The 18,810-nt window shown below is 39.6% G+C and overlaps 1 protein-coding gene across 5 annotated transcripts in view; it reads left to right on the top strand.

Moving 5' to 3' along the window:
* The window catches only part of Scn3a (sodium voltage-gated channel alpha subunit 3), a 109,196-nt gene that overhangs the window by 42,139 nt on the left and 48,247 nt on the right, over nucleotides 1–18,810 (top strand). For 2 of the 5 annotated variants that reach the window (XM_032903404.1, XM_032903407.1), the window contains 5 exons: nucleotides 28–91; nucleotides 2,304–2,445; nucleotides 3,163–3,369; nucleotides 11,283–11,573; nucleotides 17,507–17,803. In XM_032903404.1, the coding sequence (XP_032759295.1) occupies nucleotides 28–91; nucleotides 2,304–2,445; nucleotides 3,163–3,369; nucleotides 11,283–11,573; nucleotides 17,507–17,803 (1,001 nt within the window). Of the gene's footprint in view, nucleotides 1–27; nucleotides 92–2,303; nucleotides 2,446–3,162; nucleotides 3,370–11,282; nucleotides 11,574–17,506; nucleotides 17,804–18,810 lie in introns of those variants that run through there. The other 3 variants (XM_032903406.1, XM_032903405.1, XM_032903408.1) reach the window with 3 other exon arrangements.

The raw sequence follows: 18,810 nt of genomic DNA, 5'->3' as shown, positions 1-18,810 counted from the left end.
CAAATTGGTTATTTTCTATATTAACAGGTCACTTTTATGTCTTGGATGGACAGAAAGATCCTTTACTCTGTGGAAATGGCTCCGATGCAGGGTAAGAAGAAGAGAGTAAATAGTTAATAATAAATGCTAATAATGTAGAAGAGGTGGGAGAAATGCCATATGTGTAAATAATAAAGAACGACTGTCTCTCTAGGAAGCCCAGTCTCTGAAACATAGATGAGCAATGGTAAGAGAGTCTGGCAATTTCTTAGAGTTAAACATAGTCCCACCACCACACTGCCAGATAGAGGGCCAGCTAGTTTGAAAACACATTTACCCAGGAATCTGCATGCTAACATTATCCTCAGCTGTACACATAAACCAGACCAAACTGGAAACAGCCGAGATGTCTTTGCATCTGCAAAGAAACACATAAACTGTTGTATGCACATTATGATGAAACATTCTTAAATGATGAATGAGTCCGAAACTCATATCCATTTGTGAGGAAGATAATAAAAAGAAAATTCAACCTGAAAAAGCTACAAGATTCTAACCATGTGATGTCTGAAAAGGACAAAACAACAGAGATGAACAAAAGATGAGGGTTTAAAGGGACCCATGATGGGGAGCGAACTGGGAGAAGCACAGTATATTTCAGGTAGGGAAAAGTGCTCTGTCTGATCCTGCAATCATACATCAAACTGTTGTCAAGTCATGGAAGACAGATTAAAAAAATAATTGGTCAAGCTTTGGGAGGTAGGTTTGGAGATCCCATGATGAAATTAAAAAAATGTATGTGACAAAAGAATTTAAAAATAGCATTAATAACCTCTGACATGTGAGGTAAAGAGAGCAGTGAGGTAAAATTTCCTAAATGTACCTTAGGAGGTGAGCAAAGCCCATGACACTAGGAGAAAGGTGCTGTTGCCTAGCAATGAAGTGTTTCCCACCGCACTGTGAATGGCCAATCCTGAAGCCCCTGGTATACACTAGTGCTGAACAGACAAGGGAGTGGAGAGAGAATGCTGGGAGCCAGACTGCTCACTGTGAGAGTGAAAGTTACAAAGAAGCAACTGGAAAGGTCTAGAACGATCCTGGTGCTGGTGGATTAGAGTTCATTCAAGGTAAAAGAGGTACTTCAAGTGCAGCTCAGCATAAACATAAATAGATACATGTAGAAGTATTTATGTGTTTTTGTGTGTGCACATCACAAGTCAAGATGCACACATGTGCCTTCTTGTTCCAAAGCTGGGGGGGGGGGCAAGAGGTACGAAGGGCTTACTATCGGTAAAGGCCAGCTGCCACCAAGACCGGTTTCTGATACTATTCTCCATAAGAAGAACTAGGGCTAGCAGAGGAGCACCTGAGTCTAGCATTGCCTCAGGAAATAGAGATTAGTTTGAAATACACGAGAAGATTAAAATGTGCTAGTGAATAAAACCAAAAACGAGGTATGGAATCATGGGAGTTGTCTGTGACAAGCACCAATTCATACCGTTCCCAGAGGTCAAAGATGGCATTTTTTAGCAAGAAATAAAATATCACTCAAAATGTAAAATAAATACCCATGACTATATACCAATGTGAAAACTTAAGAGATTGCAGACAAACATCCCATAAAGTCCCAGGTTGATTTTGGACATACCGTGCCTTTAGCGAGGTCTCCACTTCTAAGCTGTTAATGACATGACACATGTGAATGGCATGGCACATTCTCTCTCTATTCCAAGAGCAGAGTCTAGAAATGGAGGAAAACGTAAGCTCAAGAGTGGAGAAACCTATCTGGGACAGAAGGGGGCTATGTTAAAACCGAGGACCTGCACAAAGGCTGTACTTAACGATGATGTACTGTCATTAAAACCTGAGCATCTTGATACACGAAATACCGTCTTCATCATTCCCTGTTAGATCACACCTTCTGAAATGTGAGGTCATTTTAGACAACTGACTGAACTGAACTGGCTCACAGGTGATCTCGGTGACTTATTTCTCATCTGTTGATGGTTTCTCCTTCTTAATTTGAAATGATTGAATCTTAGCACTTTGTAGAGAGTGAATAACGATGACATCAGAGCAGGGATGTCTGGCTGCTTCCCCCTTGCTTTTCTAAATGGCCATAAATTTGACTCTCTTGTTCTTCCATTTTTGGCTGGTGTCTCTAACAGATTTCACCTGTGAGCAATCAGCTCAAGTGTTCTGGAAATGAAAGCCTCATCCCAGATGATGACTCTGGCTTTTGACAATCCCCATAAATAAAGGGTGATTGGGCGAAATAGCTGCACTTTCTCTGCCATCCCCACCATGGCTTCTTTCTTTCCCAGACAATGTCCAGAAGGGTACATCTGTGTGAAGGCTGGACGGAACCCCAACTACGGCTACACAAGCTTTGACACCTTCAGCTGGGCCTTCTTGTCCCTGTTCCGACTCATGACTCAGGACTACTGGGAGAATCTTTACCAGTTGGTATGGACTAAATTTGCACAAGGATTTGTGTTGATGAACTCATACAAAATGCTAAGTACTAATTTGCAACACACAGGGACACTAAGGAGGTCACAGTACTAGAGGGAATGGATGGCCCTAGAGTCCTCCACACTCACCTTTTCTCCCCTCCCCTGTTGCCTCTCCCTTGCCCCCTATAACTCATATTACAAACTCACAGATACACATAATATAGTGAGTTTCATAAATAAAAGACACTCTGCCTATGGGCTTCCTTCTGGAAGTACAGATATTTAAAAATACATAGAGAAAAATATGAAGATTTTCTTATTTGAAGTATACATATTCATATATATACACACAAGCATATATTGTACAAATGCATTGTGCATGTATAGAGAATTTCTTATATAAAGGTCATTTAACTAAATCTCTAGACTGGCCATGGCATTTATAGTGTTGTCCTGCCTTTGGAACTCTAATGATACTTTAATATAGATTAAACAAGTACTATTTTGCAATGTATTTATGTCACATGACAGAACAGTCATACTGTTGATAAAACCGATTGCTGTGTTAGTGTGTGCATACTTGTTCATTTCAACACCAAAAACAATTTGGTCAAAATATTTGGATATTAAAAACCATCAATCTTTTGATTTCTAGCTATTGTAGTCTGCTTTTTATTGGGGGATACTAAAGTAAAAGATTAACAGAATTATCCCTTTTCTACACTAGACATTGCGTGCAGCTGGGAAAACCTACATGATATTTTTCGTCCTGGTCATTTTCTTGGGCTCGTTTTATTTGGTGAACTTGATCCTGGCTGTGGTGGCCATGGCCTATGAGGAGCAGAACCAGGCCACACTGGAGGAGGCTGAACAGAAGGAGGCAGAGTTTCAGCAGATGCTGGAGCAACTGAAGAAGCAGCAGGAGGAGGCTCAGGTACGGAGTGACAGTTGGCTCCTTATTGCTCTTTTAGTTTATTTTTTTAAATTGTTTTATTAGATATATTTCTTTACTTTCAATTCAAATGTTATTCCCCTTCCGGGTTTCCTGTCCATAAGCCCCAATCCCATCCCCTTCCACGCCCCCATATAGGTATTCCCCCCATACATCCCCCTTATTGCCCTCCCATATTCCCCTGCACTGGGGGTCCAACCTTGACAGGACCAAGGGCTTCCCCTTCCACTGGTGCCCCAACAAGGCTATTCTCTGCTACATATGCAGTTGGAGCCCTGGGTCAGCCCATGTATAGTCTTTCGGTAGTGGTTTAGTCTCTGGAAGCTCTGGTTGGTTGTCATTGTTGTTCTTATAGGGTTGCAAGTTCCTTCAACTCTTTCAATCCTTCCTCTAATTCCCCCCCAAGAGAGTCCTATTCTCAGTTCAGTGGTTTGCTGCTAGCATTGACCTCTGTATTCGACATGCCCTGGATGTGTCTCTCAGGAGAGATCTATATCCAGTCCCTTTCTGCATGCACTTTTTTTAGCTTCATCAATCTTATCTAGTTTTGGAGGTTTTATATATATGGGCCACATGTGTGTCAGGCTCTGAATGGCCATTCCTTGAGTCACTGCTCTAAACTTTGTTTTCATATCCCCTCCTATGGGTATTTTTCCCCTTTTAAGAAGGAATGGGAGCATCCGCATTTGGGTCATCTTTCTTCTTGAGCTTCCTGTGGTGTGTGGATTGCATCTTGAGTAATTCCAGCTTTTTGGCTAATATCCACTTATCAATGAGCGCATACCAAGTGTGTTTTTCTGTGATTGAGTTACCTCACTCAGGATGATATTTTCTAGTTCATTCTATTTGCCTATGCATTTCATGAAGTCATTGCTTTTGATAGCTGAATAGCACTCCATTGTGTAGATGTACCACATTTTCTGTATCCATTCCTCTGTTGAAGGACATCTGAGTTCTTTCCAGCTTCTGGCTATTATAAACATAGTGGAACATGTGTCTTTGTTATATGTTGGCGCATCTTTTGGGTATATGCCCAGGAGAGGTATATCTGGGTCCTCAGGTAGTGCAATGTCCAATTTTCTGAGGAACCTCCAGACTGATTTCCAGAATGGTTGTACCAATTTGCAATCCCACCAACAATGGAGAGTGTTCCTCTTTTTCCACATCCTCGCCAGCATCTGCTGTCACCTGAGTTTTTAATCTTAGCCATTCTAACTAGTGTGAAGTGTATCTAAATATAGTAAAAGCAATATACAGCAAACCAGTAGCTAACATCAAACTAAATGGAAAGAAACTTGAAGCAATCCCACTAAAATCAGGGACTAGACAAGGCTGCCCACTCTCTCCCTATTTATTCAATATAGTACTCGAAGTACTGGCCAGAGCAATCAGACAGCGAAAGGAGGTCAAAAGGATACAAATTGGAAGGGAAGAAATCAAAATATCACTATTTGCAGATGATATGATAGTGTACTTAAGTGACCCCAAAAGTTCCACCAGAGAACTACTTAACCTGATAAACAACTTCAGCAAAGTGTCGGGGTATAAAATTAACTCAAATCAGTAGCCTTCCTCTACTCAAAGGATAAACAGGCTGAGAAAGAAATTAGGGAAATGACGCTCTTTTAGTTTCTTAACAGTGACCTGTTGTCACTGAGCAGGACCTGCCATTTTGTATTGTATGTAGCTATTGACGTTAGAAGATTCCAATCTACTCAAACTTCAAATTCTTCATCAAACTGGAGTCAAATGAACTGTTTAGACATCATAAAGTAATTAGCTACCAGGCTGGTATTCATCGGACAATGAAGCTTTATTATGAAATATCCTCATGGACACTGAGGGTGGAATTTAAGGAACACAGTTGAGATTTCCAACTGCTAATGTACCATCCCAGCAGCAGCCTTTGAAGTTAGTTCATCTTAAAAGTTTTCAAGAGACCTCCGTGAATGGCTGCTTCTTTTAAAGACTTCGTTGGAGTTTCTATATTTTGTATTGCTGTTCAAACTAAGGTACCAGAAAGGCATCTGAAATGAAGTAACAATTTTTTTTACAGTAATGAAGTTTATTTAGGCTAGAGACATAGTGACTGAGACAGCCATGCTTTGAAGAGGTGGGAACAGGGGCTTGGATAAGAAAGAGTGGATGTGCACTCTAGTTACTGCGGATGAAGGCTGTGGGCGGATGTAGCAGGAGCCTGACCAATGTCTGTCACTGTGACCGTTCCTCTTTCTGTCCCTCCCATCCCTAATAATGTTGGGCAAGGCTTGTCTTTCTGTGGGCCTTGATTATAAGTATTTCTTTACAGTTCCATTTGCACTTTTCTAACAACTAATGAAGCAGATCAACAATCCATGTTTTTCTTTTCTTTTTTTCTTCCTTGCCTTTGTTTTCTGAAAGGCTGAAACTTTCAGACACTTCATCCTCTTTCCTTTCCTTTTGTTTGGCTGTTTTCATTTTTAAGTTTGTTCATTTTTCTCGCTGAGTCTGACGTGGTCATTACGCACTATAAGCACAAGACCAACATATGTGTGCTGGTGCTGGTGCTGGTGCTGGCCATTCATCTGATAATAGGTCTAAAGCAAATGGTTTTCTTTTCATTAAGCAGAGTTTATTACATTTCTTTGTTTATTTTATTTTATTTTTTTTAGATTTGATGCGATGGGCATGACCTCTAAAATGTTTTTAAATAAGTGCCTCAAATTTGCTCCTATCTTGTCTCCCAAAATTATACAACGTCCTGCATTACCTTGTGCTCAGTTCACATTCTAAGTGAACGTTAAAATGTTAGTTGTAGGGCTGGAGAGATGACTCAACAGGTAAAAGCACTGACTGCTCTTCCAGAGGTCCTGAGTTCAATTCCCAGCACCCATATGGTGGCTCACAACCATCTGTAATGAGATCCGATGTCCTTTTCTGGTGTGTCTGAAGACAGCCACAGTGAACTCACATACATTAAATAAATAAATCTTTTAAGAAATCATTTAAATGTTAGTTGTATATATTCTGTTTTGTATACATAGGAAGGTTATTATTTCAAAGCCATTTGGGTACTACAATATCATTTCTCTGCTAAATTGACTTAGCATTTTTGTCAAAAGCCAGTGCCCTTGTGTGAATCTGATTGTATACTCTAATCTGGCTAGCCGATGGATTAGTTATAGAGTCTCTTACACCAGCACTATACTCTCTGAGCTGTTGTACGCTTATAGTAAGCTTTATAGATGACTGTGCTTTATCTTTGTCTGTGACTCTGACTTTGTCTGTGACTATGTCTTTGGTTTTCTTTTCAAAGATATTTAAATTCTTTGTAATTCCAAATGAGTTTTAAAATAAGCTTCTCTACTTCAGATTAGATTGTTTGTTTCTCGGTACCTTCAAATTGATCATCTTTTTCTATATTTCTTAGTTTGCTGTTAATTTTGTCTAGTGTACTTTTCATATTAGACATTGTGGCTGTCTCTAATTATAACTTAAACATGTATAGCACAGTCGTAACACTGCTTTAATGTCTCTGTCTCTTGTCTGTTTCTGCCTTTGGTATGCTTTGATTAATTTTTTTTGTGTTTAACATGTGTTTCTTTTTGATTAATTTTTTTTCTGTTTAACATGTGTTTCTTTTTTTTTTTTTCTTTTTAAAGTTCTGAAAATCCCGAATTGAATTCCAGAAAGTTCATTTGGGAATTGCTGGATGTTTCTGTATTCCTGTAAATATCCTTGGTCTTTGTGATGAGATAGTTCCAATGTGAATTAGCAATTTGATGCTTCACGTCTTCCGAGATCTGAAGATTTGGCAGATAGGACCAGAGTAGCATTTAAAGTATAGATTATTAGTCACCCACGGCTGCATGACAACCCTTCCTCAATACTCCACTCAATGCTCTTTAAAATGAAATGTACAGTAACAGACACACACACACACACACACACACACACACACACACACACTCAGGAGGTGTTCAGAGATACCCTTCCATTGTATTTCCATCTACGAGTCCAGGATTTTGTAACTTTCAACACTAATGCAGCTTTTGTGCTGTACTGTTTTCCAATGTTTTCGAACACCTTGAGGAGAGCATTAGGATCTTCAGAGCCATGCCTTTACCTACCTTCTCATTGTATTTATTATGTCAGGAGGGGGCAAATCTAGCTCCTGCTATTCCAGGTGGACCAGAAATAGAAGTCCATGTAAAACGTTTTACCTACCAGCTTTTTATAGCTTGTTTATTTGTTTGTTTTTCTCAGATGAATAGACATAGATCTTTTCATTATCATTTGAACTACAGTGTATAATTGGGATTTATAGAACCAAAATTTAATTTTTCAACAATTCTGAGTTACTTGTAACTGCTCCATAGATACCTCAGTAAAAGAGTCAGCTTCCCTGACATACAGCCACTTTGTGGTAAAATATGGCATAAATTTAAAATGTACAGTCTTTTAAACTTGAGAAATGAAATCTTAAGCTAGGTTTAGACTATATATAATAAGAGTCTAAAGGAGCTGGTTTTCTACCTCACGTTCAAATCATCCAAAAATGGGCTATTTTCCACTAAATTCTCAATTATTGGATTGCAGTGGCCAAATCAACGTGATTGGACATAATGTTAGCTTTAGATCAGTTAAAACATAGTTTAGGGGAGGGGACATTGGAACTCAGAGTACCAAGTTCATTTTAGTTTTTATTAATAATATGATTAATAATGACTGGTGAGTGATGGGGAGAGGAATAGGAGTTTACTCGGTGCTCCTTGAAGCTATGTGTACCTCAGTGAAGCCCAGGCCTTTCTATTACGTAGGCCCCTTTAGAACATGCCCTCTAGCCAATGACCTCATGAAATATGTTTCATTTGTATTTAACACTTGTTAGGGGTCTTGTAGGCTTACTCATTTTATAGACTTTAAATGCACACAGCTCAGTGGATTCACAAAATCAAACTCGAGTTTTTAAAAATGAAAAAGCTAACATTAGACCAAAAATTTCCTCCCTCCATCCCTATAATTATACTCTGTATTTAATTAGTGACGTTTAAACTTCCATATTATCCAGTTTAGCCTATTCCAGGCTCATTAGGTCTACTGGGAAAATATTAGAGAAAGCTATAGGATGCAATTTGAAGTCATGTCATTTAATAGATCAACTACAAAATTGAATCGAAGCATGTGTAGTTAACGTCTTATGACTTTGAATGGGGTTTTAAACTTGATTCCATGTTTAAAATGAATGAATGAAGGATTAGTCATATGACTATTTTTTCTTTTAGAACTTATAGATACAGTATAAGTTATACAGCTTGAGTCATGAAGAATTGACCTAGGGAAATGTCACCACGCACTCAGACATTAAACACTAGGTGGTTACTGGTTGTAAGAGGACTTTGGGATGTTAGTTGTGAACAGTCGGCTATTCGTGCGAGCAAGCAGGAAGTTGGCAGCATCACAGGGCTGGGCACGGACAGGTGCATACACATAAGAGATGACAGGAAACACCTGCCCCTGAGGAAGTCGGCCAAGCTCTGAGAGTCGAAGCGGTGACAGATTTGAGGTGATGAATGACACAGGAAATGTGTGGTGTCACAGGTTGCTTTTGTTGCCTTAAGAAAACATGTTTTGGCTTTGAATTGTTTGAACTGTTACTCAGAATAGGCAGGGAAATTGTGTCATGGGCAAAACAAACTCCAGAAGTGATTTCAATGATTGATAATTTCAGGACCGTGGTCAGGGGGTATGAGCACTACTTCCTGTGTTTCCAGGGACAAACAAGTCGATAAATGATCAGCCCTGGCAGTTCTGTGTCAGTGTCTCCACAAGGAGGAGAGGAAAACCAGGACTTTATTTGGATAGAGCAAAGATGCATGTGTATCCATTCCTTCAGCAATGCATGCTACCTACCTCTCATGCATGACACACTCTGTGCTGTGACTTGCTACCAGCAAGTACTTTTAGACTTGCTTTAGTGCACTACAATAGTTAAATTATGCGACATCTTCATTATTCCTCATCTGCCTGCATAATTTAACAAATGAAGGATAACCAAGCATCTAAGTAAATATTGACTGTCTTCCTATCATACCGTGTTATAAACAGCTAAAGGCTGCGGACAGATTTCAGTTACTCTTTGCAGGCCTTGTACCGTATCAGTGCTTACATCTGGGACCCTTCATGGGTCCAATGCTTATGAGGAACATTTCAAATTCAAGATGGGACTCAGTCTCCAACTGAGATCCTGCTGAGTCCAGAGAAGCTGCAACGTGGTGTGTTTTCGTTTAAGGCTCTTTATTTTAGTTGAAGTAAAGTTGAAAAACAAAATTACTAGAGAGGGCTTCCCTCTTCTCAGAGAAAGACAAAGCATGCAGTGCTGACAAAAAGTGGTTAAATGGGTTTTGCCTAGATCCCTTTTTAAAACATAGTGCCCTACACACACCGTTCCCACACAGCCATCCATGAGTTCTTGAAAACCAAGGCTAAGTTGTCCCCCCACCTTACACCATTGTCAGACAGTTGATAGTAAGAGGTCTTTTAAATCTTTGGTCACCCAACTTTCGCTGAGGACTTTCTAAGTCAGGGGGAACATCAGCCACTGTAAAGGATAGAGAAAAATGCCCGTGGGACTTCCAAGAGGAAGATAGGGAAAAAAATAGTAGATACATTAGAATTGTTTATACCTGATAATGACGCATGTAAAAAAACTGTGACCAATATTTTCCCAATTTAACCTTTACTACTCTGAGCTTATGTTTAAAAACAGGAACATATTTAATGGGCACTTGGCTCGAAGCATGTGGTGTTGTTTCATATCCTTGCTCAGTCGTGGTTAAATCATTTCCAGCCTAAAAATATTATTCCTAGAGCAAAAATGCAAAACATTTGCCATGTTTTTTTTTTTAACCACAGAGCCTGTTTTGCTTCATCGATAAATCCAGAAATTAAAACTTTGTAAGAATGCATGATGCTGAGGTACACAAAGAAAATCCGTGAGATGTTCTCATACTCTTGAGAAAAATGTTTAGTGAATTGTTTATTAATATGCGTATCACTTATAACAATAGCATGAAGTTGGTAAACGTTTAAAACTTTACAACCAGGGGTTGGGGATTTAGCTCAGTGGTAGAGCGCTTGCCTAGGAAGCGCAAGGCCCTGGGTTCGATCCCCAGCTCTGAAAAAAAGAACCAAAAAAAAAAAAAATAAAACTTTACAACCAAAAGTGCTATGCCGCCCTGTCTGGTCTTAGTTCACACCCTTTAGTTCATACCCTAGAGGTGTGAACCATAGGACTAGGCGTAACCCAAGCCAAAGAAGAAAAGGAATTGGCCAGACCACGGCTGCCATTCCACGTAAGGTAAAAGAGCCACAGACTGGAGGTTTGGGTTGAGTTTGGGATGGGACCCATGTAGCCCAGGCTGGCTTCAAATTCCCTGTCCTTCTTCCTCTGCCTCCCGCATGCCAGGGTTGCAAATATATGCCACCACACCCTGAGCTTCGAATGTCACAAAATTCACAGAAAAGCAAACAAATGAAGCAGGACCACAAGCTTATTCATGATCACACAGAAGAACAGTCCCTGAGGGGAGAGGGGCAGCGGTCAAAGAGATTCTCCCTGAGAGGAAACAGGTGCTTTTAAGGTAGACAAGTCCTTTCAGGTTAGCAAATGTCTCCTGAACTAACCCTCCAGAGGATAGAGAATTTAGTATTAAAGGCCAGTCCAAAGCAGACGCTACACTGGGCTGTTCTTGCTTTAACGCACATCGCGCTATGCCCTTTAGAAAGGAAACGGTTCTTGGTAAGTAAACCAGAACACAGGATTCTCTCTCCTATTGATCACTGGTGGCAGCACACTGGCCTGCATTCCTGCTCCCGGGTGCTTCCTCTAAGCTTCTTAACTTGATTCTCAACAGGCAGTGGCTGCAGCCTCCGCGGCATCCAGAGACTTCAGTGGAATAGGAGGGTTAGGAGAACTTCTGGAGAGTTCTTCAGAAGCTTCCAAGTTGAGCTCCAAGAGTGCTAAGGAGTGGAGGAACCGGAGGAAGAAGAGGAGACAGAGGGAACACTTGGAGGGAAACCACAGAGCCGATGGAGACAGGTTTCCCAAGTCGGAATCGGAAGACAGTGTCAAGCGAAGAAGCTTCCTGCTCTCCCTGGATGGCAACCCGCTGACTGGCGACAAGAAGCTGTGCTCTCCCCACCAGGTATCGAGGTCTGATGATCTGTAAATCACTGCATCAGGTTTTGATAGATCTCTATAATGGGTTCTTTGCGTGACAGGGTGCTGGTGCCATTGAGTTATTTTTTAAAAATCTATCATTGTCTTAGAAAGGGATTTTGAAAAATCTGTTCAGGCAAAACTTTAAGATAATTAACTTTAAACATTTTACAATTTTGACAGAGTATCATTGAATTTTTTTAAACTATGTCCTATCTCTCAAGATACTTCACTGGAATTATATAGGAAACCTCTATTCAGTTTTCCCCTTTTAAGTACTCTGATAAACTTGGCTTCTTTATGAACCTTCTGCTTTGACTACAGGAAATAATATTATAACACACACACACACAAAAACACACACACACACACACACACACACACACACACACACACAAACACACACACACACACACACACACACACAAAAACACACACACACACACAAAATAAACAACACACACACACAAACACACACACACACACACACACACGAGTTCAGGAAAGGAATGTCTCAAGAATTGCCTGTTTCTTTAACATGAAAACTCAACTTAGGAGTCTCCATTGTCATGACACGTTACATCTGAAAGAATTACAGTCTAACTGCTCTTGAACATTAAATTAGTGGTGGGCATTAAGGCCAACCATCTGATACCCAGTACCAGTGTCAGCATATCTTTTAGGCCAGAGACAACAAAGTAACTTTGACTTTTTTTTTAAACTTAAATAAGGGTTACAAAATTCAAACAGTAAATAGTACTGAAAACTGAAATAAATGTCATTGTACTTTGGGGCCTATTTTATCTACCGGTACATTATGTGCCATAAATTACAAACTCTTCAAATTATATTAATTTACTTAAAAACTATACACCATCATCAGTGCCTTGAGGAGCACATTAAGCAACCAATTTAAAGCAAATAAACAAGACGCTGTAAGTCACCCACAGAGTATAGCATCCTCTTAATAGGGAACGGTACTTCAAGAAAATTAATAGTGACCATCATAAACTTAGACAAAAAGAGAGTGGCAATCGCAAATTTTATCCCAGTAGAGTACTTGGCTATTTTCTTGTTTTGATTTTGTTTACTTTTAGACAGGCTCTCACTCTATGGCCCAGACTATCCTTGAACTCACAGCTTTAGCCTTGAATTCATGTTTTAAAGAGCTATGCAAGCATTATCTAGGAATCCTTTGTTATTAAGGAAAAGTTAAAACTGATGACTTCTAATGAAAGGAACTAAAGAAGTGTTGAATGGTTTCAGTCATTTATGAAGGCACGTGCATATTGTTGATGTTTGCGTGACAATCATGTGTCTTTTGAAAGTAGGATTATTTCCCTTCTTGTCTAAAAAGTTATACATTACTTTCTTCAAGCAGCAAATCTTTATTAAGCACTGTCTTGGTTTCTTTTCCAGTAGCTGTGAGAACAAAAGTACCGTAAGTGAGAATGGGTTTATTCTGGCTTATGAATTCAGGTCATAGTCCATCATAGCAGGAAAGTCAAACAGGGGCTGGAGACAGCTGGTCAAGAAACAGAGCCACGATTCTTTCGCTCTCCATCCCTCTCTCTTTTCCTTCAGTGTAGGTCTCAGCCCCTGCTTGGTGCCACTCATACTTAGGATTGGATGTCTCACCTCGATTACCTCAACTAAGATAATCCTCTACACAAATGTTCAGAGAGACCCATTCTCGAGGCAGTTCAAGAATCTATTAATTTGAGAATTAACACTAATCGTCACAACTACCATGTATGTAACAGAAAGCTCTCTAGATGTTGACAATTCCGTAATGAAAAATTGGATTCCTTTCACTGATATCACGGAAGTTTATTCTAAAGGTTGATACAGTAATCATGTCAGACATGTTGCATACTACGTTGGATAAGTGCTGTGGGAACAGGGGCCACGTAACTGACGATAAAATTTTTTCAGTTGGATGGTTTGAAATGACATTCTAAGATGTTGGAGAGGTCAAGGGAATAAGATAGACCATGGAACTCCGTTCTGGGGCCAGTAGAAGGGACGTAGCAAAATCCTTATGTGAGAATAAGCTTGCACTCCCCATAGAGCAATGCCGCTTGAGTAGCTGGGGGAGTCAGAGAGAGGAAAGAGCGGAAGGAAGGTAGCTGGTAGCTAATATTTGAACACTGGAAGCAAAAGCAGTACGTACATTTGAACAACTCAGTTTGCATTTGTAGATAGGTGGGTGAAAGATGATACTTGATACTGGGTTATTTGAGTAGAAGGTAGCTAAGTGGATAGACCTTCAAAAATAAAGGAAATACTGATGAGTGTTGAGTCTTCAAATCTAACTGAACAGGAAGGCATTGATACAGGACTCTCAAGCCCGACCATGCCAGAAACTCTTTAGAGTGTCTGCTTTGTAGGTGTCAAAAGGCTTTCTCTTCTATCAAAGAGAGTCTGGAAAGGCAACAGGGACAGCAAACGCTAATTGACTGGACATACTCTTCAAAACAATACGAATCTCCTGCAGAAAAATCTCCTGAGAGTGTCAAAGAAGAGAAACTTAAGTTATGGGCACCCTGTCTTCCTCCACGGATGTGAATTTGAATGTTATTTTATATTTATTGCATTATTTACTTTTATAGGCATAACACGTAGCCACTGTCCATCATGAAATTAGTTAAAGATATATAATGGAGAGTCTTCTTCCTCAGGACTTTTATCTCTGATGCTTGGACACACTTGTATTTTAAACCAGGGGCTTATAGCTATGATCACATATAGTTGCTGGTGTATTTGAGATGAGGCACAGATGAGTGTTTCCAACAAATATTCATTCTACACAGTCTACTCAGACACCTGTTAATTCCCTGTATCTTCTTCATTGTTCTCGACCCACTTTGGGCTTGGACCTCACACACAGGGTTATGTCACAGAGAATCAGTGCTTGCACTTTCCCTCTTCTTATTGAAATTTGAAGAAAAAGTCCATGCACTTATCTTTTTAGAACGGAGGAAAACAGAATGAAGCCGACACCTGTAATTTATGTTCTGAGAGGCATGAGGCGAGGAGAAATGGTCCTTTAGTTCAGCATAAAAGCTTTCTCTAGAAAAAAGCTTGCCACAGCTGTGGGTATTCCCTTAACTGTGCCGCATCTTACAAGGGTGTTATTTTTGGTTTATTTTCTCTGAATACTATTTTTGTTGTCTTCTTTTTCTGGTTCTGTTGCCTTGAAAGCTGTGCCCACACCCATTATTATACTTTCCAAAGAGTGAAAAGAAGTTCAAATAAACCCAAAGATTGGGACCGCCTCTGAAAATACCCAGACATAAAAGCATGCCAGTTTCAGGCGTGCTCGGATATGTTATAGGTACAAAACCATGCCACATACGCCCAAGGATTGTAACGTAAGCAGATTCTGACTTCCAGAGACATCTTTAGAGCACAGGTAGAATAAGATTATTATACTTAACCTTCCTAGAAATTAATGTAAGCTGTACCAGAGAGAAATGTAAGCTTTTATGTCTCTGGGTATAGAGATCCAGCTGGGTTTAGAATTGGCTGGAAGGTGGGTCGAAAATCCAAGTTAGGTAATCACATCTACTATGTCTTCACCATGCTGTGTGTGTGTGTGTGTGTGTGTGTGTGTGTGTGTATAGCTAAACACCGGACAGTGGGTGGTTTATTCAGATCTGTATTTTGACATATAATCTAGGGGCTGGAACATGAACATGACTTCATCCTGGTTTCTGAGAGCGCCTTATGAGGGGAAGGACAAAAGGCCTCATTCAGAAGAGATGAGAGGGAAACGAACTCTGTGATGGAACTCAGAAAAGCATTAATCTATTCATGAAGGTTCTATCTCTAAAAAACTGCCCCATTGTGGAATTATGTTTCCAACAAATGAACTCTTGGTATATATATATTCAAATGTGCTCAGAATTCCAAATTTAAGTCCCTGAAAATACAGTTTTTAATGTACAAAGTGATTTGTATGGGAAGTTTCAAAGCACTCAGTCTCCTGTAGCAGGTATCTTATTACATAGGGTGGGACTAAGCACATCTTAAAGTGAAGAACACAGCTTTAAATTCTTGGATAAGAAATCAGTTGAATGCATGCCTGGCACTGACTCCACACTCTTGTTTGAACTGGGTGCTGTAGAGACATAGGACAGCTTCAGCACAGCCTACAGCTACTGTGCCCTGTAGAGAATTTACTCAACAAAAGACAGATTTCAGGATGAAAAGTTCCTTTTAAGAAGTTCCAAAGGACAAAGGCAGTCATGGGGAAAATCATAATCATAGAGTTAAAAATGAGACCCAAGGCAGTCAATCTAGGCTAACTAGGCAGAGAGATAAGAACAAAAACAAAAACAAAAACGAACTGAAACTGTTTTTCCTGTGTTTTCTCCACTAAGATTCTGTTTGGTTTTATACTGGTGGAGAAAATGGAAGCGCAAACCAGTTGCTGCCAGTGTGTGATTAACTTATCACCATATATACACATATGTTAATATATTAGGCTCTTCTGCTTTGATTTGATTTGTTTTTGAGACAGAATCTTGCAATGGAACACAAACTGACCTAAAATTTTCAATCTTCCTACTTCTGTCTCCCAAGAGCTAGTATAATAATCATGTGTCTCCCTCCATGTATCACACAGCGCTACGTGGTGCATGCATGTGCATTTAAGTGTGTGTGTGTGTGTGTGTGTGTGTATACGTGTGTGTACACACACGAGTGTTCATATTATTATAGTGGTTATGAAGAGAGTTGAGGCAGGGAATAAGAGAACAATAAAGGAAGAAAAAAAGAAATACCATTATTAATGATGGGGAGAGAAAACAAATATTTTATTCCCTGACCAGGAGTACTTTTAGAAACTATCACCAAAGTAAAAGTAAGCCTGAGTTAGTCAATGTAGTGTAGAATCCATTCAAAGAGTCAAAGAAGGATATAAGATGCATCTTATTTTCTGGTATTAAAGAACAGCTTATCGGTTTATTTATAAATGTATCTGATAAACATGTTTGTAGGCTGGGATGTAACCCAGTAGTATGGGCTTGCCTAGCCAATACTGAGTGTGGCAGGGGTACATTACCCAGCACAGGAAAGGAGAAAATCGAGAAAGCCCAAGGTGTCTTTATTTCGAGTTACCTAGCTCTCATTAGTGGAATTAACAAGAAGTCACAAGAATCATCTTCGTTGTAGTCCTGCTATTTACTTTGGTTCTTTGAGCTAGTGTTAAACTTTTAGTGGGCAGAGTACCACAGATAGTATTAAAATCCTCTTACATTTGCTGTGACACATAGACCTTCAGATCAAGTGAATCGCTGGTAGTCCTGTTGGAAATGGTTAGAAAATCTGGAAGATAAGTTCTGTCACACACTTCCCACGTGGGTAGAGAAAAGTGGGTCTAGAGACCTTTCTGGTAGAAGCCAGAGGAGAGCAAAGACACAGTGATAACCTTTTCAATACTACAGTTATCAAGGTGACAATTTAGGTATTTTTGGAATTTGATATAAATATTTAGTATCTGAACTAGCAGCCTCAAGGCACTTTTTCCCCAAGTTGCATGCTCTTCAGATCACAGCCCTGAGCGGTGAAAGCTACCTTCTGTTTGTGTACACCTTTCCCCTCCCCTCCTATCTCGATAGCACACTCCACCTCACAGTGCAAGAGAGAAGCTTAGATGAAGTGCTTGGGAATTTAGTCAGTTGTGAATAGGGAATCTCAGAGGGGCAGGCTTTATAATGAAATGTATCCTGACGTTTGCACTGCGGTTTTCAATATTAAAAAAGGACACCTGTATGTCCCTATGAATTCCATTTACCTGTTTTTAAGAAAAATCTGACAGCGACCCAAAAGCAAACGGTTTCTGCAATCTAAAGATTTATTAAACAATTATGTCCCATCCTGCCCCGATCTCTTCCCTCCTTGCTTTCTCCTCAGTCTCTCTTGAGTATCCGTGGCTCCCTGTTTTCCCCAAGACGCAATAGCAAAACGAGCATTTTCAGCTTCAGAGGTCGGGCGAAGGACGTGGGGTCTGAGAATGACTTTGCAGACGATGAGCACAGCACCTTCGAGGACAGCGAGAGCAGGAGAGACTCCCTGTTTGTGCCGCACAGACCTGGAGAGCGACGCAACAGTAACGTTAGTCAGGCCAGTATGTCATCCAGGATGGTGCCAGGGCTTCCAGCAAATGGGAAGATGCACAGCACTGTGGATTGCAATGGTGTGGTTTCCTTGGTGGGTGGACCCTCAGCTCTTACTGGATGGCTTGCGCCAGAGGTGATAATACATAAACCAGCTACTAGTGACACTTCAATTGAAAAAAAAATCCAGGCCTGGGCAGTTGAGCCTGTTCTGTGATCCTAATTCCTCCAAATGAAAGTGCTTTAAAATAACATGATTAATTGAATGAAAAACAAAGTAAAACAAAACAAAAATAAAAAAGCAAAAAAACCCAAACCTGACTTGTGTGGAACCTTTTTAGGTTAAAAGTACTCAAAATTTAGAATCTGAGATAAAGCATAAATCTACTTCAGCCGGTTTATTACAAATACAAAATAATGAGCACTTTCACAATCAGATCTTCGTTATTAATGTTTCCCTTAAATTATACAATCATCCATCAGGCCATATTCTGAAATGTTTGTATTCATACAACTAAATATTGTAATGACCAATGTATTAACAATGGATGGTTTTAGACAACTGTCGATGTTACAGTGCTATTTGAAAAAAATATTCCCAAATAAAATGTGTTGATGAGATGCCGTATGGAAATAAAGAAATCTCAGGAAAGCACACACATTTCATTGTACATCTGTGTTTGTGCATGGAAAAAAAATGGCCCATATATGTCAGTTTGTCAATATAGCCTCAAAGAAAATAACCCAGCCTTGAGACTATATAATAATAATTAGTTTTGTGGAAAGATTGACCTATTCCTCACTGCTATAAGTTGAAGAATAATTTGTATTTAAATGAAAAGCTAATTACAGCATGCTTATAAAAATATTTCCCCTAAACTTTGCCATATTGTTTAAAATGTGTGTGTAAAATAGTTGCCTTATAAGATTGCATCCAGCCAGTGAACTCTTGACAAAGGATCTGTGGTCTTTAATAAAAAGTCTTTATAGAATGTGATAATCTATCCAATATCTTAGTGTCTTATTATTCCTTGAGATTGTTACCTGAAAAAAAAAACTTGCATGAAGCATGGTTTTCCAGAGAGATGCTATATATTCTTG

This window comes from Rattus rattus, chromosome 5 (assembly GCF_011064425.1).
Source record: "Rattus rattus isolate New Zealand chromosome 5, Rrattus_CSIRO_v1, whole genome shotgun sequence".
Classification (NCBI taxonomy): Eukaryota; Metazoa; Chordata; class Mammalia; order Rodentia; family Muridae; genus Rattus; species Rattus rattus.
This window is presented reverse-complemented; position numbering and strand designations above follow the sequence as displayed.